Source organism: Gobio gobio (genome assembly GCF_949357685.1).
Source record: "Gobio gobio genome assembly, chromosome: 1".
NCBI classification, from domain to species: Eukaryota; Metazoa; Chordata; class Actinopteri; order Cypriniformes; family Gobionidae; genus Gobio; species Gobio gobio.
This window is the reverse complement of record NC_137097.1, coordinates 80,010,466-80,034,752: the sequence shown is the minus strand read 5'-3', so window position 1 is coordinate 80,034,752 and position 24,287 is coordinate 80,010,466. Positions and strand designations below refer to the sequence as shown.

At 42.2% G+C, this 24,287-nt stretch overlaps 1 protein-coding gene across 1 annotated transcript; it reads left to right on the top strand.

Annotated features, from left to right (window-relative positions):
- Positions 1-22,533, top strand: LOC307126300 (H-2 class I histocompatibility antigen, Q10 alpha chain-like). Its single transcript, XM_079816762.1, has 8 exons — positions 1-350; positions 7,158-7,430; positions 7,523-7,810; positions 7,884-8,162; positions 8,287-8,412; positions 18,974-19,036; positions 19,223-19,299; positions 19,993-22,533. Exons 1-7 carry the CDS (start codon positions 272-274, stop codon positions 19,288-19,290), a joined length of 1,176 nt encoding a protein of 391 aa, XP_079672888.1. The 5' UTR covers positions 1-271; the 3' UTR covers positions 19,291-19,299; positions 19,993-22,533.
- Positions 22,534-24,287: the final 1,754 nt, after the last annotated feature.

The following is a 24,287-nucleotide window of genomic DNA, read 5'->3' as shown; positions in this document are numbered from 1 at the left end:
GCTCATGTCTGGGCAGTGTTATTGTCAGTTAAAGCGAAGGACAAGGCCGTCTCTTGATGTGTTATTAAATATAGCGATAAGACTCTTGATGAAAATAACTGAATACAGTGTTGTTCTATGGCGCTCTTCAATAAACCTCAAGAGATGGTTAATGCCTCCTTGTAAATGCTTAACTTCATTATGTGCTGCTGTACTTGGGCAGTTTGGCGTTTAGACGCTGACAAGGAAGGAACGATGTAAACCGTTTTAAATCACACATGGATTTTCAATTATGGCCGAAGTTTCACGAAAATTTTCTCTCTGCTTTGTGGTTTTCTACTTTTGTGGGACTTCGGCTTCACTTCAAGCAGGTAAAGGATTATGTTTTTCTGCATTTATCCGAGAACGAAAGTGAAAGTAAAACGTTTACTCTTCTTTCTCAGACTTTGTAACGACAAAACTGAATTTTGATATGTTAACATTGTATATGAAATATAAAAGTGTGTATGTACATATTTATAAATAAAATATTTGTTTTGTTTTGTCAACGTAGAACATGCTTTCTAATTTACAGGTTTAACAGGGTTATAGCAGCCTTTATCTGAAGATTGGTCTTACTTAGATTAACGGATACTAAATAGACACTGTAATAATCATCACAACAAATAAACATACTTAAAAAAAAAATGTGTGTGTATCCAACAGGATCTTGTTTGATCTTTTTTTGGATTGCTTTCAGATTTGGGATTTTGTGTCCTTCAGAAAAATACAGGGCTGCACAGCAAAACCCCCAGTGTTAAATGAACACTGCTCAGAGCACATATGGTCCCACTCTACAGAGAGTTAAAGTGACACTGAATCAGTTAAAGTTAACCTCTTATACTCCAAGGACTCTGATAAGGAATGACAGCATCAAGTATATTCTTTACATTTTAAATGTCTGTGGAGGAGCTCTGACCTCATATGTGGTACCATTTGAAAGCTTAGAATGTCTACTTTCTGGAGATGTGCATCACTTTGGCATTTGTTTTACATATGTTTATCACTTGACTTTTAGCAGTTTTTAATGTAACTTCAAAGGGTTTCTTGTAGGGCTGTCAAAAGATTAATCGCTATTAATCTCATCCAAAACAAAAGTTTGTGTTTACATAGTATATGTGTGTGTACTGTGTATAATTATTATTTATATATAAAAACACACACAAGCATGTATATATTTAAGAAAAATTTATTATATTTATATATAAGATATTTATATTTATATATAATATAAATTATATAAATGTATATACAGTATATACATGCAAATATTTCTTAAATATATACATTAATGTGTTTGTATTTATATATACATAATAATTATACAGAGTACACACAAATATATTATGTAAACACAAACTTTTATTTTGGATGTGATTAATCACGATTAATCTTTTGACAGCTCTAGTTTCCTGTCAAATGTGTATTTAGACCACTGTATGTGGGCATGGGAAGCTTTTCAATTTGGGAAGGCCAAATCCAGGCGGAAATCCACAAACATTGTCCCAGAGCTTGTCCCAGTGCTGTGTGATAAAACTGCACATTTTAGAGTGGCCTTTTATTGTGGCCAGCCTAATGCTGCGTTCACACCGAACGCGAATAGAGCATCTGGCGCGAATGATTTCCATGTTAAGTCAATGGAAAGGCGCATTGACGCGCGTCTGGAGGTCCTGCAGCGCAGAATTGAGCGAATTTGGTCGCGAATTGAGCGTCTTGCGCGATACGAGCGAGTGGATCTTTTTGTGCATTTTGTGCATTCACGCGTTTGAAGCGAATTTGCGTCTGACGCCCGAGTTGAAAAATCTGAACTTTGGCGTCAATTCGCGCCTGCTTGCTGCTGTCACGTGGCAAGGTGACGTGATGAGAAACCCTGCATAATTTAAAAATACTGTTATTGTGCCACTAAATGTAGTTTTAATGCTTTTCAGTTGATAATGTAGTTGTTTAAAGCTCAATTCTGTGGTTTATTTATAAAGAGAGCCTATTTAAAAAAAAAAATATTCTTGTGTTTTTGGAGTTGTGAGATCCAGGCGATCACCGGGTGCTCAGCGCTCGTTAACCCCGGCGAGAGCTATGGAGTCAAAATAGGGCCACATATATCTGCAAAATAACACAATGTTTTGCAAACAAAAAATATGTTTTGCAAAAAAAAAAAAAAAAAATTTGCAAAAAAAATAGAATATTGAGAAAAAAATGCTTTTTTGCAAGTAAAAAAATAATAATTGCAAAAAAAAAGTTACCACTGAGAGAAAAAATAAAGTTTAGCAAAGTAAAACTTGCAGCATTGACTTTGCAACACCTTTGCGCCGCTCCTTTAAATCCGCGTTTCCGTCATCCGTGCCTCTGCGACGCAAGCTTTCCTTTGCGCTTCATTTTTCTTTGCGCCTCGCTTTGTGTCCCTGATTTGACGTGGGGGAGGGGTCAAGAGGTTGGGGTGTGTACAAGGGACGAAGACGCGTCCTTCTCGTTACGTCATCAGCGCGAGCCCCAGACCGTATGGATCTCGAGACCTCTGTGTGTCATTCTGCTGCATATCATCTAGCTGTCTTTGAACACAAGAATATATTGGGCATGATTAATTGCATACATTTTTTTAATTTAATTTTATTATTTTTTTTTTAATTAATGAGTTAAATTGACAGCTCTACTTGTAACACTTTACCCCAACACTGATGATGTGTCAGACAGATTCAAGAAATGATTCCTGATGTAGTTTGGTTAGTTAACATAGCTGAGAGCTGCATGCATGCAACTTGGGTATTTATAACCCTTACACCAGAATGCTAGACATCGATGGATCATCCTCTGCATAGAAAGTGAATGAGATTGGGCAAATTAATTGAGACAGCGAGAGATCAGCACAGTTGCTCAGCCTCAAGGGCGAGTGGCCAAATTTAAGTCAGATTGTATTGATTGACGTAACGAGAAGGACGCGCCTTCGTCCCTTGTACACACCCATGTACACACCCCAACCTCTTGACCCCTCCCCCACGTCAAATCAGGGACACAAAGCGAGGCGCAAAGAAAAATGAAGCGCAAAGGAAAGCTTGCGCCGCAGAGGCACGGATGACGGAAACGCGGATTTAAAGGAGCGGCGCAAAGGTGTTGCAAAGTCAGTGCTGCAAGTTTTACTTTGCTAAACTTTATTTTTCTCTCAGTGGTAACTTTTCTTTTGCAATTATAATTTTTTTACTTGCAAAAAAGCATTTTTTTCTCAATATTCTATTTTTTTTTGTGCAAAATTATTTTTTTTTTTTGCAAAACTTTTTTTTTTTGCAAAACATATTTTTTTTTGCAAAACATTGTGTTATTTTGCAGATATATGTGGCCCTATTTTGACTCCATAGAGAGCAGCCTTTCCTCGGCCAGTCCTTCTGGCATTTGCCGCTGGCTCTGATGTCTCTGTAGCGGTTAAACATGAGATTTAATTTGTCTTGTGTAGATCTAATGAGCGATACTTGGTCTCATGAATCTATTGTTTGCCGCCAAATGGTTTTGACTAAGGGCAAAGTGAAGTTTCATAACTTTATATTTTTTAAGGATATTTAAATATACATGCAGTGAAGATCATCCAGGTAGTGCGTTGCCTGGACCACATTTGTGTGGCTATTAATGTTTAATATATATGTTTTAGGACATATTTCTCCTGGAGCGCCTTGAATGCGCGTCTATTTCGCTTGCAACACTCGATTTCTACGCGTGTCCAATTCACTGTGGATGCGCGAATGGATTCAAAATGTTCACTCGTCAAACTAGACGCGGTAGACATGATTTTGATGCTCTATTCACCTTTGGTGTGAACGCAGCATAAGGCACACCTGTGCAATAATCATGCTGTCTAATCAGCATCTTGATATGCCACACCTGTGAGGTGGATGGATTATATCGGCAAAAGAGAAGTGCTCACTAACACAGATTTAGACAAATTTCTGAACAATATTTGAGAGAAATAGGCCTTTTGTGTACACAAAGTCTTAGATCTTTGAGTTCAGCTCATGACAAATGGGGGCAAATACAAAAGTGCTGCATTTATAATTTTGTTCAGTGTATTATAACTTTTATGTGGTTGCTTGGCTCAGAAATTCGTTGAGTTTTTCGTCAGGTGTCTTTTTTAATTATATGATGTCACTACATTGCTGTCTTGATGCCAGCCAATCGCTGCATTTCTGATCGTGGTTTTGAGTATCGATGCATCTGCCCTTTTTAGGGAACACAACAACATGCAGTAATTTCAGACAATTTAATCCAGATATTTTAATCAAATCAGCAAATTCGTTTGAAGGACCAAATTAGCCAGAGTTCTGTTATCGCAATTAGAAGATCTGGGATTTGCCAAATCATCTCAGATGTATTAAGTGAGGTATGAAGAACGGACCCCTGGTCCTCTCTCGTCCTTCACTGTCGTCGCTCTTCCTTTTATGCCTCCGAAGCTCCTCTGTGAGATCGCCCCATTCTCTCACGGCACTTGTCCTTGACTGCTTGCCACAACCACACATTTAGGATGATAAAAGCTATATAGCCTGATCATCTTTTTCTCTGGCTTTTTTATAACAAATTATGTGTTTTGGTAAACACTATTACAAAGACAACAATCTCAAAGCCAAACTAAAGGAAACACTTTCAATAAAGCATCAACATCTAAACCTCTGTTGATTCTCAATAAGAGATTCTGTAGTCGTCTGACAGAAATAAAGTCAGTCTGGTTAGTAATGTGTGAAGCTGGTGATGCTGTTTGTGGAGTTGTTTAATCCTAATCAGAGAATTAATGTCTTCTTTTATCTTCAGTTGATTTCATCTAAGGCTGTGGCTGAAGTCAGCAGTAGTTCTTGTGTTTCTCTTTCCTTCAGTGATTCTGCTCGTTATCATCAGGTGTTCATCATTAAAGCATGAACGGGGGTATCACACACAGTTTCTGTCAATCTCATGTCAATCTTGAGTTCCTATAGAGTAGTATTGGATACTTAATATCTCCGAAAAGACTTTAGTTTTATCATATTTATAAAAGACAGATACGCTGTACCGAGTCTTTCCGAATAAAACCGAGCGGCTGGAGGCGTATTGTGTGGGCGGAGCTAAAGAACCACGTTCATGTTGTTTACTTGATGTGCACTTACGCCTCGATCGCCAACAACACAGACATTTGAAGCGGTTTTACTCACAGCACGCGGTTCCAACGCATGACCGTGAACCTTAACCGCTGGGACTGCTCCATCTTTCAGCATTAGACGATCTGCGAATCCGGAGTTGAACTGGGCCTTGTTTATAAAACAATCATCACCAAAATGCAGGGAACTAACAAAAACACTTGCGCAACTCTGTTGTTGCTCCGGAAAAACAAACTCCATCCACTGTCCCCTTAACGCTGGGTTCTTTGGGAAGCTGAACAGGGTTGTCTGGCCCTGGCAACCAAAAACACACTTCTTTGGTGACATTATTGATTTCATGAAGTCCTGTAATTAGGGCTGGGAGATAAAACAATAACGATATGTATCGCGATAGACACATAATCGATATCAATAAAAAATGCGTTCGATAAAACGTTCAAAAAAATTTTTTCTTCGTCGGAAGAAACCAGAGGTTGTGAATAAAGTTTGGTTGCATGAACAAAGGCACTCACTCTGTGGTAACCAAGCAACGTAGGGAGTGACAGGCTAACAGCCAATCAGGTAACTGTATCAGGTTTGTTTGCGCCATATCGTTGTCTTGTGTTGGATTAATTCTTCAGTAAACAGAACCGGCGTGGAGTGTTAAGTGGAAAATGAGTGCCGCAGTGAGCGAGGAAATTGTTGATAAAACAGGAAAACAAGTCAGCTCGCCACTATGGCAGTTTTTTAGGATTTTATAAGTCTGACCGTCGTCCCCATCAAGACTGGTCAGCATGAGCATCCGCTCGACTCGTTCGTTTGTGCTATTCTTGACTTTGGTTCTAAACCCTTAATCACTATTCCCTACTTTAGTCCACTGACACAGTTCACTCGAAGGAGTGAATGAAAACAAGTGAGTGAATTCGGACAGGTGCTGTGTGTACATTGGCTGTACACTCGTTATTGCGGTGCAAAGTGGGATAGAATGAGTGCACTTAATAACATAGGTCCATAATTGAAAAAAACTTTCCGAAACTTGTGAGAAACCGGAAGGAGTGTTTTTGGCACAGAAATACTCCATCAAACGTCCAACTTATTTTTTTTTTTGTTTAGCATGGGAATCCAAGTCTTTAAAAGTGTAAAAAAGGTAGAATGCATGAAATAGCATTATACCCCCACATTAATGGTCAATCATCACTTAATTAATCTCTTAATTATCTCATTAACTTTAACTGATTCAGTGTTACTTTAACTCTCTGTAGAGTGGGACCATATGTGCTCTGAGCAGTGTTGATTTAAGACTGGGGATTTTGTTGTGTGGCTTTGTATATTATTATAATAGATTTAGTCTATTTGTTTCTTACTGTAACTAAAAATGTTTTGAGAGTATTGTTTTGATGTTTTTACTTCTTTTACTTTAAAGGGTTCGTTCACCCAAAAAAGAAAATTCTGTCATTAATTACTTACCCTCATGTCGTTTGACACCCGTAAGACTTTGGAACACAAATTAAGATATTTTTGTAGAAATCCGATGGCTCAGAAAGGCCATTGGCAACAACGAAATTTACACTCACAAGACCCATAAAAGGTACTAAAGTCGTCTACAGTGGTTCTACAATAACGTTATGAAGCAACGAGAATAGTTTTTGTTCGAATTTTTTAAAAAAAATAACTTTATTCAACAAGTTTCTGTCTTCCCCCTGGGTCTCAGACGTGAATTCATGAAGCACCACAACGCATGCGCGAGAATATGACTTAGAGCCGGCTGTTCGGGCACTGTAGTGAGATAGACTTTTATAACAATGTCTTTGGTACCTTTTATGGGTCTTGTGAGTGCAAATTACAGTGCTGCCAATGCCGGCCTTTCTGAACCATCGGATTTCAACAACAATATGTTCATTTTTGTTCCATCTAACGACATGAGGGTAAGTAATTAATGACAGAATTTTCATTTTTAGGTCAACTAACCCTTTAAGAAATGTACCACTTGTAAATGTAAAATTTACATTTCAGTGAACAGTTATTTCATGTATGTTTTATTCCTCTTCATTGCAGAGAGACACTCGCTGTATTACATTTACACGGCCTTGTCCAAACCCGTGGATCTGCCGGGCATCTATGAATTCACTGCTATGGGTCTGCTAGACGACAGACAGATCGACCATTACAACAGCAAGGAACAGAGAATGATTCCCAAACAGCCCTGGATGAAAGAGAAACTGCCGGAGGATTACTGGGAAAGAGGCACTCAGGCGAGAAAGAGAAAAGAACAGTGGTTTAATATGAATGTCCATATTCTGATGAACCGCATGAGACAAAATGAATCAGGTGAGGAACATTCTTACAGTTTCACCTGCATATACATTCTAATTTTATTATTGTTATCCTCTCACACACATTTCAATTTGTGTCCGTGTCAGATCTTCATGTTCTTCAGTGGAGAGTTGGTTGTGAAGTTGAGCAGCAGGGAGATGAAGTGACGTTTCTCAAAAGTGTTTCTGAGTACGGCTATGATGGAGAAAACTTCTTGGCTTTTGATATTAAAGAGTCTCAATGGGTCGCCCCAGTTGACGCAGCTCAACCAACCAAGAGAAAATGGGATAATGATCCCGCCCTAAACCAATACACCAAAGGCTACCTGGAGAAAGAGTGTGTGGACTGGCTCAAAAAATTCAGAGAATATGGAGACCAGGAGCTCAGAAACGGCTGTGAGTAAACGAGCAGTATTTGTGTTTGATGATTATCAGCAGCAGATTGATGAACTGATTCCTGTGTTTTCAGCTCCTCCAGATGTTCATGTGTTTGCAAAAAGGTATATCAGGTACAAAAGCAAGCTGAAACTCACCTGTCTGGCCACTGGCTTCTACCACAAAGACGTGACGTTGAACATTAGGAAATATGGCACATCTCTGCCAGAAGATGAGATGAAATCCACAGGAATCAGACCAAACCATGATGGATCCTTCCAGATGAGGAAGAGTGTGGAGATCAAGAAGGAGGAAAAAGATAAATATGATTGTATCATGACCCCCTTCAAAGGATCTATTATCATTAAACTGGGTAATTAAAGCAGTTACGCAGAAAGAGCTATTGATTAATAATTAGCTAATTCATTTTCCCATTTTTTTGTTTATGATATCCTTAATTAATCAATGCTATTTTTCATCTTTTTGCATTTGATTAGATGGAAAATACTGGGACTGCCCACCAGAGACTGTCACACTTATGACCGGAGTAGTGATTGGAGTTGTGCTTATGCTGGCTCTTGATGCTTTAGTGGTTTACATCTTAGTGAAGAAAAAGATTATTGGTGAGTAGTGATGATCCACACATTCTTGTTTTTGGTTTTGTGTTAGTAATGAAATAATAATTCAGGGTGTTTTCACACTTGGTCCTTTTCAGGGGTCTGAGCACGGCCCATGTGTGAACACTCCAAACGATCTCAGACCCCTTTAAAGCGAACTGAACCGAACCGAACCGAGACCATTTCGGGAGGTGGTCTGGGTGCTGTTCGATCTCATCTTATGGTACGGTTTCTAAAAATCCGCTCTGGGCTTACTTGATTTTTCTGTTCGCGAATTTCAATGTAGTTTGGTCATCAGATGCCTCCGTACAAATCTGCTTCTTCTGGCAAATCTCTACAAATTATTTGTTCAAAACTTACACTCTTATTTATTGCAATTTCAACCACTTCCGAACTGTGTAAGAGAAACTGTGTAAACTGGCGCCTTGCCAGTTTAAATGGTGTTACGAGTGCACCAGTGATGGGAATAACGGCGTTATAGATAAACGGCGTTACTAACGGATTAATTTTTTTCAGTAACGAGTAATCAAACAAATTAGTGTTTCTCCCGTTACAACGGCGTTAGCGTTACTGAGAAAAAAAATGCGGCGTTACTATAATTGAGCTCACTGAAGCGGTTTTCATCCGAACAGGCTCTCTGTCAGTCGGACCTGCAGCGTGTGTGTGTGTGCGCGTGCGTGTGTGTGCGCGCATGCCATGCGTGTTTTTGGTACACATAATTGATGATGATTGGTGGGTGGGAGACAAGGTCGAGGTTGATAGGTTGAGTTCACACACACACACGCGCACACGCATGCAAAGTCACACACGACCAGGAGGAGTCAGAGCGATGTCAAGCCCAAGGACTTCAAAGGTAGCTTTGGCAAACTGGAAGTATAAGCGCTACTTTTCCCTCGTTGAGGTGAAAGGTAAGAATATTTATGTAACGTGCAACTTATGCCCAGGAAGAAAGAGTCTCTCCACGTCGGTGGCAAGTAATTCTAATCTAATGAAGCTCCTCACATCATCACATGCCACCACAACATTAGTGGCTAAAAACCCAGGTGATAACGTGAGCTCCACTACCAAAGGAGTAGTATAGTACTGATAATATTTACACAATATTTACACTATAGTAGGTCTACTGATAATATTTACAATAATGTATTAATTTTGATAGGTGTCTCACATTGTCCCACAACAATAGTGTAGCCTACATTAATGTACAATGTTTTATAATAATAATTTATTCTATTTAGTGTCCAATTCATTCATTTAACATATTTAATATTGGGGGCATCCAAGTTATTTGACATATTTGAACAAAAAAGTAACACAGTAGTTACTTTCCCTGGTAATTAGTTACTTTTATAATGATGTAGCTCAGTTACTAACTCAGTTACTATTTGTAAGAAGTAACTAGTAACTATAACTAATTACTTTTTTAAAGTAACGTGCCCAACACTGTAGACCACACACTTAAAGTGCATGCACAGAGGCCAGCCGTCACAGCGCGTGTACTAAACAAAATCTTTAGCGTCTTGTTGCATTTATTTTAACGTGTCAAAAAAAGTGATTTTGTCTTAAGTGAATGTAAACATCTAGCCTAATATAATAATCAGTGGAGTACGATTCCGGTGAAGAATATGCATTTTTATTTTTTGTTCACGTGATTATTCCATTTCTTTCTTGAATGTTGTTATTAGGCATACCTACATTACCTGGAAATTTAAAAGCAGTTTATTTAATTTGCATCTTTAGTATTGTATTGTTTATTTTTTGTTTGCTGATGTTATCATTGCCTTCTGCAATAAAATAAACATGATTCAAGGAAAACAATTCAACAAAGGTGGATGTAGCAATGTTTGTTCGCAGGGATGAAAGGAAGAAGTCAGGGTTGGCGATAAGCTGGAACTCGTGGGTTTTATTTTTAACTCATTATAAACAGAAACTGGCGCCACGCGCACTCGTGCAACAAAACACTCAAAACTGGAAACTTGTCACTTTAACAACAGCTTTCTTTTGGACGACTCACTCTGCCAGGTCCCACGAGTCCTCAGCGTCCCTCTCCTCCGGCACACTGTTCCAGCATGGCTTTTAACCGGTCTCTCCGCGCCAATCATTGCAATCAGACACAGGTGTTTATCATCATGCACTTGACCCACTTTCTCACCGCTCGTCTCCCGACTCCCTCTGTCTGTGCAGACCTCGCGAAACCACACCCCCCTCGCCACAGTGGATGTGTGATATCGCTACTGCAAGAATATGTAGTATTGCAAAAATATATATATTTTTGTGTAAAAAGATAAACAACTTAATTCAACAGCATTTGTAGCAATGTCATTTAAAAAAAAAATCTTTACAAACAAATATCTTGGTTACTGAGGCACAAAGAATGTAAGTGAATGAGATAAAATGTTGAAGACCATACACTCTCAAAACATTTTTTTTACAAAATTGTACCTTTTAAGGTACAAGTGGCCGTCACTGGGGTGGTACCTTTAAGGGTACATTTTTGTACCTCTAAGTCAGGGGTAGGCAAGTTCGGTCCTAGAGAGCTGATGTCCTGCAGAGTTTAGCTCCAACCCTACTAAGCCACCACAGTATAAAACTCATGGCTCCCAGCATGCATTGCAGCATTAAGTATTTCACCATTGTTGAGATTCATATGCTGATTCTTGATATCTGTGTGTGTCAAAACTTTTTTCCCCCTAGAATGTATTTAAAAATCAGAATTCAGAATGTCTGATCTGTGGCAAGAAAGTGTTGTTGGTGAATATTATTTATTAATATTTTTAGTCAATGATGAGTTTAGTCAAAATTTTTCTTCATGATATTTTTAGTTTATGGCTTCTTTTGATTTGAACAGATTATGTGTTTTGTTAACACTGTTACAAAAACCACAAACTCACATAAGCGAAGAGTCAAACTGCACAACTAAATGAAACACTCATCACCATAATGGTGACCAAATATGTTAAATAAATCATCAACATCTAAACCTCTGTTAATTCTCAATAAGAGCTTCTATAGATGTCTTTCAGGGTTGGAGCCAAACTCACTTGGACCGAACTTGCCTACCCCTGCTCTAAGTAGAAAAAAACAATGTTCCCTTTCAGTCGGTCACGTTCAACGTATGTCGGAACTGACAGACGAATTGGGATCTATTTTCAGAGACCAATCTACTTCGAGTGTTTAAAAACAACGCATTCCACGGCCCGCCCCGTGTTGCGGGTATAAATACGGTAGTGGAAGTGTCGCATATCCTTTTCAACTTCGGTGTTGTGTTCCTACGAAGAGTGTTCAAAGTCTTGTGAAGAGGATCGTTGGAAACCATTCCAGGATATCTCAGTGTCGGTGTGACGTGCCTTGCAGCGGTGGTCGCGAAGTGAAGAAAACAAACAGCTGTTTTCACAGCTTGCTAGGCATTTTCCTCTTGAGTGCTCACAGCGGGCTTGCACCTTTGAACCGCTGTGAGCCATGGCCATTTCCCCTGTGTGCCTCGGCACTGAACAGAGCATTTTTTTCCTTTTCTAAAAGAGCAACACTGTTTGACCCTGCGTCTTTTTCAAGATGTCATTCAAACCATGTGTTTCTGGATGCCGTCGGTATCTGTCTCCAGTTGACGGACACGATCGCTGTCTCTCGTGTTTGGGCGTTCAGCACGCTGAGGCGGCTTTCGTGGATGACTCATGTTCGCACTGCGCGAACATGACCATCGCAGTCTTACGGTCTAGGCTCCAATACCTCAAACGGGGTGGAGTTCCATTGCGTATCCCCCGATCTAATGGTCCTCCCACTGCAAACCAGAGGGCTGCTACCTGGTGGAGACCTGAGGGTTCCAGTGAGGGCACTCCCGCCGGGTCACCAGGCTCCTCGGGCCCCTCCCCCCTCCGCTGCGCTGGTAGAGCTTCCGGAAGAGCGCGCTGGTCCTTCCATTGGGGGCCAGCCGTTACTTTCGGGGCTCCGACTGACGACATTTTATCGATAGGTGCATCAGGGGACGAGCTAATGGACTCTGGAGACGAGGATCTGGCTGCGTTGCCCCCTTCGGGTGTGGTAGCGTTGTCCGAGTATAATCCAGAGCTCACGGCTATGCTTTCACGGACCGCCGCGAGTGTCGGGCTCGAGTGGAACCCTCCACCGTGTCCCGAACCCTCGCGGCTGGACGATTGATATCTCGGGATGGCCTGTGCTGGTTCTCAGTGCCCCGCCCCAGTACCTTTCTTTCCGGAGGAGCATCAGGAGCTCACAAATCGTGGACAGCGCCCTACAGTGCTCGAAGCCGATCAACTGACACCTCTGTCCTCACTACCCTCGATGGTTGGCGCAGGGTTACATGGAGGTCCCCCAGTGGAGCGGTCGGTAGCGATGCAACTGTGTCCAAAGACCGCTACTGACTGGCGGGGTCACCCACGTCTCCCCTCCCAGGCATGTAGGTTTTTGTCCGGTCTAACGGGCAGAGCCTACACAGCCTGTGGGGAAGCTGCGTCATCTTTGCATGCCATGGCGCCCCTGCAGATCTACCACGCCAAGGCGCTCAAGGAACTGCACGAGGGTAGTTCCGACCCAAGGGTTATGCAGGAACTGCAACAGTCGCTGGCCGCAGCACGGTCCCTCCGGGGTCCAGCGGTACCCACATTCTCAATAAAAGAGCAGTTTCCTCCCTCCCTGAGCCCCGAGAGGGACAGGTTGGCAGTGTGCGACGCCCCCGGGCCTTGCCACTCCTTTCCTCACCTCTCCCCCCTCGCCAGGGGGCAGCAGTGTGGGCACCGAGGATGCCCCCGGGCCTTCTCACCCACACTCTGCCCCACCTGGAGTACTCAGGCAACACTCCGGGCTGCTCCCGGGCCTCCCGAGTCGGGCCTGAATGCTCCACTTTGCTGCCTCACCCCGGGTACGTCTGTGGTGCCGTTGGTCCCGCTTGATCGGTCTCTGGGGGCCTGGCTAGGTCTCCCCAGGCCATCACGCTGGCTTCCCAAGTACAAGAGCATCCTCTTCACCTACGCGCGGAGCAGCGATGCCCATGTCTTGCGGTCCGAGATCAATGTCCTGTTGGCGAAGGGCTTGATCGAGCTGGTTCCTCCTGCTGATTTGAGGTCGGGGTTCTACAGCCCCTAATTCATTGTGCCCAAGAAAGGGGGTGGGTTAAGGCCAATCTTGGACCTGCGCATTCTGAATCGGGCCCTGCACAAGCTCCCGTTCAAAATGTTAACGCAGAAACGCATTTTCAAATGCACCCGTCCCCGAGACTGGTTCGCAGCGATCGTCCTGAAGGACGCATACTTTCATGTCTCTATCCTTCCTTGACATAGACCGTTCTTACGCTTTGTCTGAACTTTTGTTCCCCTCTACGAGGCACCTCTACACTCTGAAGTGGAACCTGTTCGTCGAGTGGTGCTCTTCCCGCCGGGAAGACCCCCGAAAGTGTTCGATTAATGTTGTGCTTTCCTTCCTGCAGGATGGGTTGGAGCGAAGGCTGTCTCCCTCCACCCTCAAAGTGTTCGTCGCAGCAATAGCGGCGTATAATGATGCTGTAGACGGTAAATCCTTAGGTAAGCCCGACTTAATCGTCAGGTTCCTCAGAGGTGCGAGGAGACTGAATCCTCCTCGTTCAACCTCGTTACCCTCTTGGTATTTAGCTCTGGTGCTTAGAGCACTGCAGGGTCCTCCATTTGAGCCTTTGCGGTCTGTTGAGCTAAAAATCCTGTCCATGAAGACGGCTTCTCCTTCTCCGGCATTGGCCTCAATCAAAAGGGTAGGGGACCTGCATGCACTTTCGGTCGACCAATCGTGTCTAGAATTCGGGCCGGCCAACTCTCACGTTGTCCTGAGACCCCGGCCTGGATACGTGCCCAAGGTTCCCACCACTCCCTTCCGGGACCAGGTGGTGAACCTGCAAGCGCTGCCTTCGGAGGAGGCAGACCCAGCCCTGGCTTTGTTATGTCCAGTTCGCACTCTTCGCGCTTACGTTGACCGGACTCAAGGCTTTAGAACCTCACAGCAGCTCTTCGTCTGTTACGGAGGCCAGCAGAAGGGAAAGTCTGTCTCCAAACAGAGGTTAGCCCACTGGATAATGGATGCTATCGTCTTGGCTTACCAGTCCCAAGACGTGCCTTGCCCGTTCGTTGTGCGAGCGCACTCCACAAGGAGTGTAGCTTCCTCCTGGGCGCTGGCTCAAGGCGCCTTGCTGACAGACATATGTAGAGCTGCGGGCTGGGCGACACCTAACACGTTTGCTAGATTTGATAGCCTCCGTGTAGAGCCGGTATCTTCCCGCATCCTCGCCCCTAGTGGCCAGTACCCGTTCTAGCGTCGGCTTGCAACACCACTCCCGCCCTCTGGGCTGGATACTATTGTCTCCAGTTGTGTTCACCGGAAACGGCTAACCCTGTGAGTTCCTCCGTCACCCCTTCGGTGTCAGACATTGCGGCCGTCTGACGCTAGGCCTGCACCCGTATGCTTGTGGAACGTGTGTGTAGGCTGGGTTCCATATGTAGTGGTCCCGTAACGGCTACCCCATATGTGTATTTTCCACGGTACCAGCTACCCTACTTGGCTAGCCCCTTGTCTTTCCCTTGACAGAGCTCACTCTGTCGTCTCTGGGTGTGTTCTTTCCCCCCTGGGACCAGGATCCACCCCAGAGACTGCCATAGGTAGCATTACCCTGATAGGTTAGTCCTTATGTGTATTTCGCCACCTCACCTTCCATTGAAGGACGTGACTCCGCAGTGTGCCATCTCCTCGAGACGGGCACGCTTTCCCAGCGTTATCCAATAGTCACGCTGAGTGGGTCTTGCAGGAACAGCAGTGACTGTCCTTCCCTGCCGGGAGCCCTGACTCCAGCGCCAGCATCTATAGCGTGTTGGTAGGGATCCCAATTCGTCAGTCAGTTCCAACGTACGTCGAACGTGACCGACTGAAAGGGAACGTCTGAAAGGGAGCATCTCGGTTACGTATGTAACCCTCATTCCCTGAAGCAGGGAATGGAGACATACGTCCCGTCGCCAGGTGCTGTGCTTCAGCTGAAGGCCCGAGCCACTTATCTCGGCTCCTCAGTTGAAAACGATATGCGGCACTTCTACTTCCGTATTTATACCCGCAACGCGGGGCGGGCCGTGGAATGTCAGTTCCGACGTACGTCTCCGTTCCCTCCTTCAGGGAACGAGGGTTACATATATGTAACCGAGACGGTATAATTGTACCCTAAGGACCAATTGTGTAAAGGTAGAGTTAAACATTTTGTTCCCCAAGGATACATTGTCTGATGGTCATGCTTTAATTCTGAAATTTCTAGTGTAGTGTCATTTTCATGGGTATTTCATAATATTTAACTACAATAAGATTGAACAAAAGATATGGACTTGTTTTCAATAACTTATTTTTGCATTACAAACAATTTGGAGTGCAAAGAATATATTAAAAATGACTATCTGTTATTCTGTTTAGCTTTCCCACCTTTAAGCACAAACCCACCAAAACTAGGGCTGGTCCGAATACCATTGTTTGAGCTTCGAAGCATCGGTAGTAATCAACATCAAATATTGGAAGCTCCGGAGGGAGGGGGCTGAACATATTCTTCTCTCTAATAAAAGCATGAATCTGTGGCGTGCCTCACACGGGCAGGGCTTAAATGCTCAGAGAACGGACACTGCACTAGTGATACAAAACACATAGGTCTGTTACGTCCCAGTTTTGATATATTATAGTAGTAAAAATCATTTTGTTCAGTTAGAGAACAGATTAACTGCAATTAAAAACTGAACGTGTAGCGTTAGCCGAATGAGAGTCAGATCTCATACATCAGAGAGTGAGGAGCTGACTGACAAGATGACGGCGGAATATTTTATTTCAAAGCCAAATGTAAAAGCGCCTATTTATGGGAGTTTGTCATTGTACTGTGTTGTTGTTGTGTTTTTCTTTAAGAATAATAGGCTAATGAACCCACAATTCAAGCAACCCACCCCGAATTGGCAAACTGAAAAGTTTTGCCATTCATTTAATCATAGCCACTTTAAAATTACATTTAAACCAAGCACATATTTCTAGCAGGTGAAATGCCGTAAATACATAACATCCAATCAAATCACCTCATCTTTCACGGTCAAAACTGACCATATGACAGATTGTGTGCAGAGGATGCTGCCTTAGCAAATCAAGCTACATTACTGCCGTTCTGAACAATGTACCTTTGTAAAAGTGGGGATTCAGCACTTCTAGCATGAAAAACACGATAGAGATCGATTTAAGGCTCAAACTCTCTTTGATACAAAAACATAACCTGTGTGAGTTCTCTTTTTTACTGTTGATCATATATTAAACACAGATCAGGCATAACATTCGGACCCCCTTCCTAATATTGTGTTGGTCCCCCTTTTGCTGCCAAAACAGCCCTGACCCGTCTCTGATGGACTCCACTAGACCCCCGAAGGTGTGCTGTGGTATCTGGCACCAAGATGTTAGCAGCAGATCCTTTAAGTCCTGTAAGTTGCGAGGTGGGGCCTCCATGGATCGGACTTGTTTGTCAAGCTCATCCCACAGATGCTCGATTGGATTGAGATCTGGGGAATTTGGAGGCCAAGTCAACGCCTCAAACGTTGTTGTGCTCCTCAAACCATTCCTGAACCAGCCTTCGCTCCCCACGTGCATCAATGAGCCTCGGCCGCCCATGACCCTGTGGCCGGTTCTCCACTGGTCCTTCATGACCCTGTGGCCGGTTCTCCACTGGTCCTCCATGACCCTGTGGCCGGTTCTCCACTGGTCCTCCATGACCCTGTGGCCGGTTCTCCACTGGTCCTCCATGACCCTGTGGCCGGTTCTCCACTGGTCCTTCATGACCCTGTGGCCGGTTCTCCACTGGTCCTCCATGACCCTGTGGCCGGTTCTCCACTGGTCCTTCATGACCCTGTGGCCGGTTCTCCACTGGTCCTCCATGACCCTGTGGCCGGTTCTCCACTGGTCCTCCATGACCCTGTGGCCGATTCTCCACTGGTCCTTCATGACCCTGTGGCTGGTTCTCCACTGGTCCTTCATGACCCTGTGGCCGGTTCTCCACTGGTCCTTCATGACCCTGTGGCCGGTTCTCCACTGGTCCTTCATGACCCTGTGGCCGGTTCTCCACTGGTCCTTCACTTTTGATAGAGACTGACCACTGCAGACCGGGAACAACCCACAAGAGCTGCAGTTTTGGAGATGCTCTGACCCAGTCGTCTAGCCATCACAATTTGGCCCTTGTCAAACTCGCTCAAATCCTTACGCTTGCCCATTTTTCCTGCTTCTAACACGTCAACTCTGAGTACAAAATGTTCACTTGCTGCCTAATATATCCCACCCACTAACAGGTGCCGCAATGAATCAGTGTTATTCACTTCACCTGTGTACCGAAATCCACACAATTGCAAATGTGACATTGATTTTTTTAATTATTTTTTTTTACAACAGTTCAACAAACAGAAGGGTATTAAGTGATATTGATTGCTCTATTTTTCATGTTTGATCAACGAAAGCCACAGCATAACTTGAACACATGAGTAGGTTTATATGCTCCCTCATAATGCGATTATAATAGGATTTTGACAATATTGCGATTAAACTTTACATCATGTAAACACAAAACTTCAATCAAACTAACGGGATTAAGCTCATAATCGTAGTAACCATAGTCACAATAAACAGCCATGTAAATGCCTTAATCGCATTATTACCATTCTGACCAACACAACTCGCTGAGCCGTCTCCACTCCATATCTTCATCTAGATGGCGCGAAGAACACGACGGCAGCAGGCAAACCCAGCACTGCGATCTCCATCACGGTGCCAAATAATATCCAGCAAGCTACATCCATAAAAATGTATTATGAATTTGAGCCGAGTAGAGTAAAACAATGGCCTGTAACATGCATACGTTATGCCTATCTGAGTGTGGTATAACTTATTAGAGAATAATCAGAATAAGGAAAATTGCATGTAAACTGAGTGAAGAGTTCTGCTCATGTCATGTAAACATCTTACTGTGATTAAAACCTTACCTTATTAGAAATAGTCACATTATTGGTGCACATGTAAACGTAGTCATTGTGTAAGTCAATGATTCAATGACCCATTCATAAATACAGCCACTTGCTTTCAGAGCTGTGCGATATGGACAAAAAAGTCTATCGCAATTTCTTTGAGCAATATTGTGATTGATTGGTCACGATTTTGACACACACAGTTCATAAATACATTCACTGTGAATTCACTCAGCTTGAGCCGAATGAGGGTCGCCACACAAACGCAACAGGAGTCAGATCTCATTCATCACGAGAGCGAGGAGCTGAATGACAAGATAAATAGGCAAATATTGTCCCTTAATGGTAACGGTGTGACTGCAGTCTAAGTGGAAGAGAAGGGGTAAGAAGAAGGATGCTAAATGCCTTAGGGGGTACTCCGAACATGCCTCCTTTTTAGATATTTATTCCGCTAGCTCTAGCTAAATCAAACAACTAAATGCTTTCTTAGGGAATTGCTTTGTTTTTTTTACCAGGCAAATATTAAGTGCACTTATACCACAGCAATGTAAATGAACATTTCCCTGTTTCTCCAACAGGTCAAGCTTCTAGAACATTAGACAGCAGTGCGACTATTTCTCTGGATCAAGCGAATGAAAATGGTAACCGTTTCTCATTATGAATCTCATCACACACAGCAAGAACGTGCAAAGCTTCAGAAGTGTTCAACTTTGTTTGACACACATGTCTTTTCACATGTCACATGTCATGACACATGTAATTTCTGTTTATTAATGTTTCTGTAAATGCATATTTGTTTAAAATTTTGGTGCATCCTTATTTGATAGGTGAGCTCACCATTCCACTGGAGATTGATGAATCAAGAAGAGAACTGTTGGAGACTCCAAACTTCTGAACTGATGAGGTAACTGTATTTTATACACAGCAAAAAAAATTATGTTAAATGAACACTCCTCAGAGTTTATTTGACTCCACACTCAAGAGTGTTAAAGTAACTCTGATTCAGTGTTAAAGTTAATGAGATAATTAAGAGATTAATTAAGTGATGAGTGACCATTAGTCAAGACACCTGATGATAAGCAGAATCACTGAAGGATCACCATTATGGTGATCAGTGTTTGCTTTAGTTGGGCTCTTTATCCTTGGGATTATAACATTAGTTTAACTGTATTTTATACCACAAGTCTGTTGAATGCTTGATTCTGATTGGTTGATGGACATTCTGAGTCAGATTTGACTGATGATCAAACACATTTAGGAAATATTTAGACTGTAGAAACATTCAGTAGATATGTAAAATAAATATTGCATCAATTGTGATGCATGTGTTATTTATCATCTTTAAATGAAATAGAGTGATATCACATATATCAAGTGTACAGAAACGTATTGTTGTATGTGAAAGTGGATAGTTATTTGCTAAGGGTCCATTGATTTCAATTGGGATGGTGTAACATAAAGTGCAAATACTCAAGCCCAAGTTTTCCATGCACTACTCGTCCTGGAGAATAATGTCAGTTGTCCTGTTTTACCTGATATTCAACATCTCATTGAGAACATGAATTAAATAACGTCACTGTTTATGTCTGTGTTACAGGAGTCCCACACTAGTATTACAGCACTATTAACAGATCAAGCCCTGAGAGTTGAGATATTGGTCAATATCAACACTATCAGTATTTGGATCCAAGATGGCAGCTTCCAGAACAGTCGTGTTAATCAGACGGTGTGAACCATTGCATTGAATTATCATTTTTCAGAGTCTAGACTAGTTGCTATGAGTCTAGACTCCTACTTTTTGAAACAGTCGATCATCGTGCCTCACAGGAGCGTTAAAGAACTGCTAACGCTAATGTCTCACAAACCCGCCCAGCACCACAGCTATCACAGAAATCATGGATAACATTTACAGGGAGTGCAGAATTATTAGGCACGTTGATTTTCTGATCATATTTTTTTTCCAGGCACATTTGACCAATTCCAAACCACAGTAATCCTAATAACTACTATTGATTTAGTATTTAATAATGTATAAGTGATATATAATTGTTCATGAAGGCTGGAAATGAAAATCACCTTATATTCAGGTGTGCAGAATTATTAGGCATGTTTTCTTTTACAGATAAATTGAGCCAAAAAAGAGATTTAACTCAGACTGAAAAGTCAAAAGTATTAAATGTCCATGAGAAGGATGCAATACTAATGCAATACTAGACATTGCAGTTAAGGCGTGACCATTGGACAGTGAAATGCTCGTTGGGTCAGCAGGATCAGACAAAAACAGGTGGTGAAGAAAAGACACCTGTTAACTGCAAAAGAATTAAGAATTAAGGTGAAGAATTAAGGGTGAAACCATCAGGAACCCTTTAGTCTCCAGCGCCACCATTTTCCAGAGCTGAACCTACCTGGAGTCTCCAGAAGTGCAAGGTGTCAGGATCTCAGAGACTTCAGTTAGGTAAAGAATCCTAAAAAATGACCCCCACTAGATAAGAATCACAAGCTGAAGTGTTGTAAAATACATGAAGAAGGTTTTTTTATAGGCTTTATGGACAGATAGGTTGAGAGTGACTCTTGAAGGACCAGCACCACATCCTCTAGTACCACTGTTTGAAGAATTCATCTTCCAGAATCTGGCAGTACGTTTTGGGAGTTCATTTTTAGTCCATCTCTGCAAAACGGACTTCAGGATGGACTAAAATGAACTCCCAAAACGTACTGCCAGATTCTGGAAGATGAATCTGGTGGTTTGGAATTGGTCAAATGTGCCTGGAAAAAAAATATGATCAGAAAATCAACGTGCCTAATAATTCTGCACTCCCTGTAGAAAACGGATCAATGAAAAGTTGAGTCAGCTGTCACAACTTCTGCAGCAACAGAAGGAAAATCTTGATGGCCTTATGCATTTGAGAACCAAATTTCCACGGTGGAAGATGCTGAGAAACTGGAGACGCTAAGAGACGAGTTAGTGAGCTAACGGATCATTTGGATGACTTGGAGAACAGAGGGAGAAGGAAGAGAATGCGTATTGCTGGGATTCCTGAGAACGCAGAAGGTGATTGACCTGTTGATTGTTTCGAAGCCTGGCTGGCAAACTCTCTGGGCATTCAAACTCCGGGTAGATCCGTCAAGTGTCCCCATATCCAAAGGCATTTTTGGTGAGATTCCACAACTACGAGGATGAGGAATGGGTCATCACTGCTGTGAGAGAGTTGGGGAATGGAGAGCAGGCTTTGATTTTCCAGGATTTCTCTGCTGCCGTTTTGCACAAACAAGCAATTTGAGGAGGTCAAGAAACATCTGAGGGTCACTAATGGCAGCTTTATCTTACCTCTGTCAAAGTCACACTACCAACATGATCCAGGATCCATCCCAAGTGGACACACATCTGTTTGAAGATGACTTTGCTCCCACACGTTTAGACAAATGTTATTGTAATGCTGGCAACACGAGTATGACCCAGGTATGAGCTTGCACATGTTGTCATATTTCTCTGTTTTGTATTAGGCTCTCTGTTATAGAGATGTTTTACACATTTAAGGTCCACATTTCTGTCAGTGCTACATGTTAACTTTATTTTGTCATTCAGGATCTCTTTCACACTGAATTGTGTTCCTTTAGACATGATTTTTTCTTTGTTTTGCTCCTTTCAGCTCACTTTTGATGCACACATGGGATTGTATTATTACTCCGGGAAACATTTCTGGTCGGGATATATATTTGCTTTTCTTTCTCACAAAGCATTTCAGCTGGCACTTTTTATTTGACCTACTCTTCACAGGCTTATGTATCCCATAGGAACAGATCTCAAGACAGGAAAACGCTGATATTAGCCCTTCTACAAGTAACTCATTTTGATGATAAGAACACCTTAAGTGGCAACATTCGGGCTTCAGTCATGTTGTTTGTTTATTTACGTTGAGGAGCAGAGGGGTGGCCATTTTGTTTAGAAATAGCTATACATTTCCGTTAAATTGAATCAAACATAAAATAGACGTTAAGAGATTGTGAATGTATATTCATGACTGTATATATAGGTCCTGTCTGGCTTTGTATATCTGGGAATACATTATATAACTCCTCAATTCAACCGGATGTTTCAGACTTAAACTCCTCTTATTAAACTTGATCTATAGTTGAATACTCTCCCCATCTCTTGGCTCGAGTGCGTTGCTCTTTTGAAAATGAATGATCTTTCAAGAGTATTATATCCAATTCAGATATTTTCTTGCAGAAAACAAGACTTAGACAGGGCTAATAAAAGACCTCACTTAAGCATTAATATATTGAATCTCCCAGAGGATGAGGGTGGTCTTGGTCTCCCAGATATTAGAACGTGCCAACTTAGTACCAACATAACTATCTGTTGAAGGCAAATTGTGTTTAACATCAGTTTATACTCCAATATGTACTGTAATAACCCTGATTTTCCTCCAGGTGTCAGTGATTTACACTTTCAACAGTGTGCTTTCAACACCATTGCTGAGTATTTTCTCCTTTAAAGGCCTCCTGAAATCAGCTTTTAGTATGACTGTTAGCCTTAAAGGGTTAGTTCACCCAAAAATGAAAATGCTGTCATCATTTACTCACCCTCAAGAGTTTCCAAACCTGTATGAGTTTCTTTGTTCTTCTGAACACAAAAGAAGATATTTTGATGAATGTTTGTAACCAAGCAGAGAGAGCAACCATTCACTACCATAGTAATTTTTCCCCTACTACAGTCAATGGTTGCTCTCTCTGCTTGGTTACAAACATTCTTCAAAATATCTTCTGTCCAATCAAATGGTCTCTAGAATCTGAAGCCCCGCCCCTACACTATAAAGAGACCCTGAAGCTGCATCTGAAATCGGTCAGCTGTTCACACATTTACTGTTTTCTACATTGTGAAAGGCACACACACACCAACGGCTCTGGTCTGAAGTTAGACTAGAGACACGAGAGCAGATCATATGTGCGAGTCTGTGCAGACAAAACATATCAGACCCATCTAAATTCTGCACAGAAGGCTGTATTTCAAAGCGATATGGAGGAGATTATGATGATAAACGGTTAGAGATTAGGAGGAAACTGTGGCTTTACCAAACAGAAAGGCTCTAGTCAAACAGAGATATTAACGAAGCGCTATTGGCTGTTTCAAAAAAGGGGAGGAGCTTCTAACAGCTGGAACCGTTTCAGGGGAAATTATGTCAACATATTGAATAATGCTGCGCGTCTCAAGGCACTTCAGTGGGACTTTAAACTGCAGTGAGCCAAAGACTCCGCCCATTTCCTCGTGTCACAAACATGTAACCAATCCTGTCGCCTTGTGGGCGGGGCTTTCTCCACTGTACGAACCGATGTGAGTGACTAAAGACGTCATACAGGGCCATACTCGGAAAAAAAACTTTCCGAAACTTGTTTAAATCCTGAAGGAGTGTATTTGGCACAGAAATAGACTACTCCGTCATACGTCCAACTCATTTTTCTTTATTATTTTTTTTTTAATTCTGGCCATTTTATCATGAGAATCAACTCTTTAACAGTGTAAATAAGGCAGAATGTAGCAAATAGCATTAAACCCCGCTTTAGCTGAAACTGCGCACATGCATTTTTAGACATGTCGTTTTATCCACATCCATTCACTGCTGGGTTATTGCCAATTTAAAGGACAAATATTTTATTACAAACATTTTGCAAATAAAGCTTCAGTGAAGGATATTTTCTACATCTTTATATTCTGTGGTCACTCGGGGACTAGGTTCCTTCAATCTTTCATTGAAAATGAATGGAAAACAACAGTAAATTATGTTTAATTTGCAAAAACACTCATATTTTGCAACTTTCATTAGTGAAATATTATGAAACGCCCACCTCAGAATGTTATTAATGCATCGTTTGATGTGTGACGGATGAAAC

Bases quoted from the DNA above. Each gene is read 5' to 3' on its own strand.
- LOC307126300 (XM_079816762.1), top strand. From the start codon at position 272: ATGGCCGAAGTTTCACGAAAATTTTCTCTCTGCTTTGTGGTTTTCTAC. The intron at 351-7,157 runs GTAAAGGATTAT...TCTTCATTGCAG, and splicing joins TTCGGCTTCACTTCAAGCAG to AGAGACACTCGCTGTATTAC. The intron at 7,811-7,883 runs GTGAGTAAACGA...CTGTGTTTTCAG, and splicing joins CCAGGAGCTCAGAAACGGCT to CTCCTCCAGATGTTCATGTG.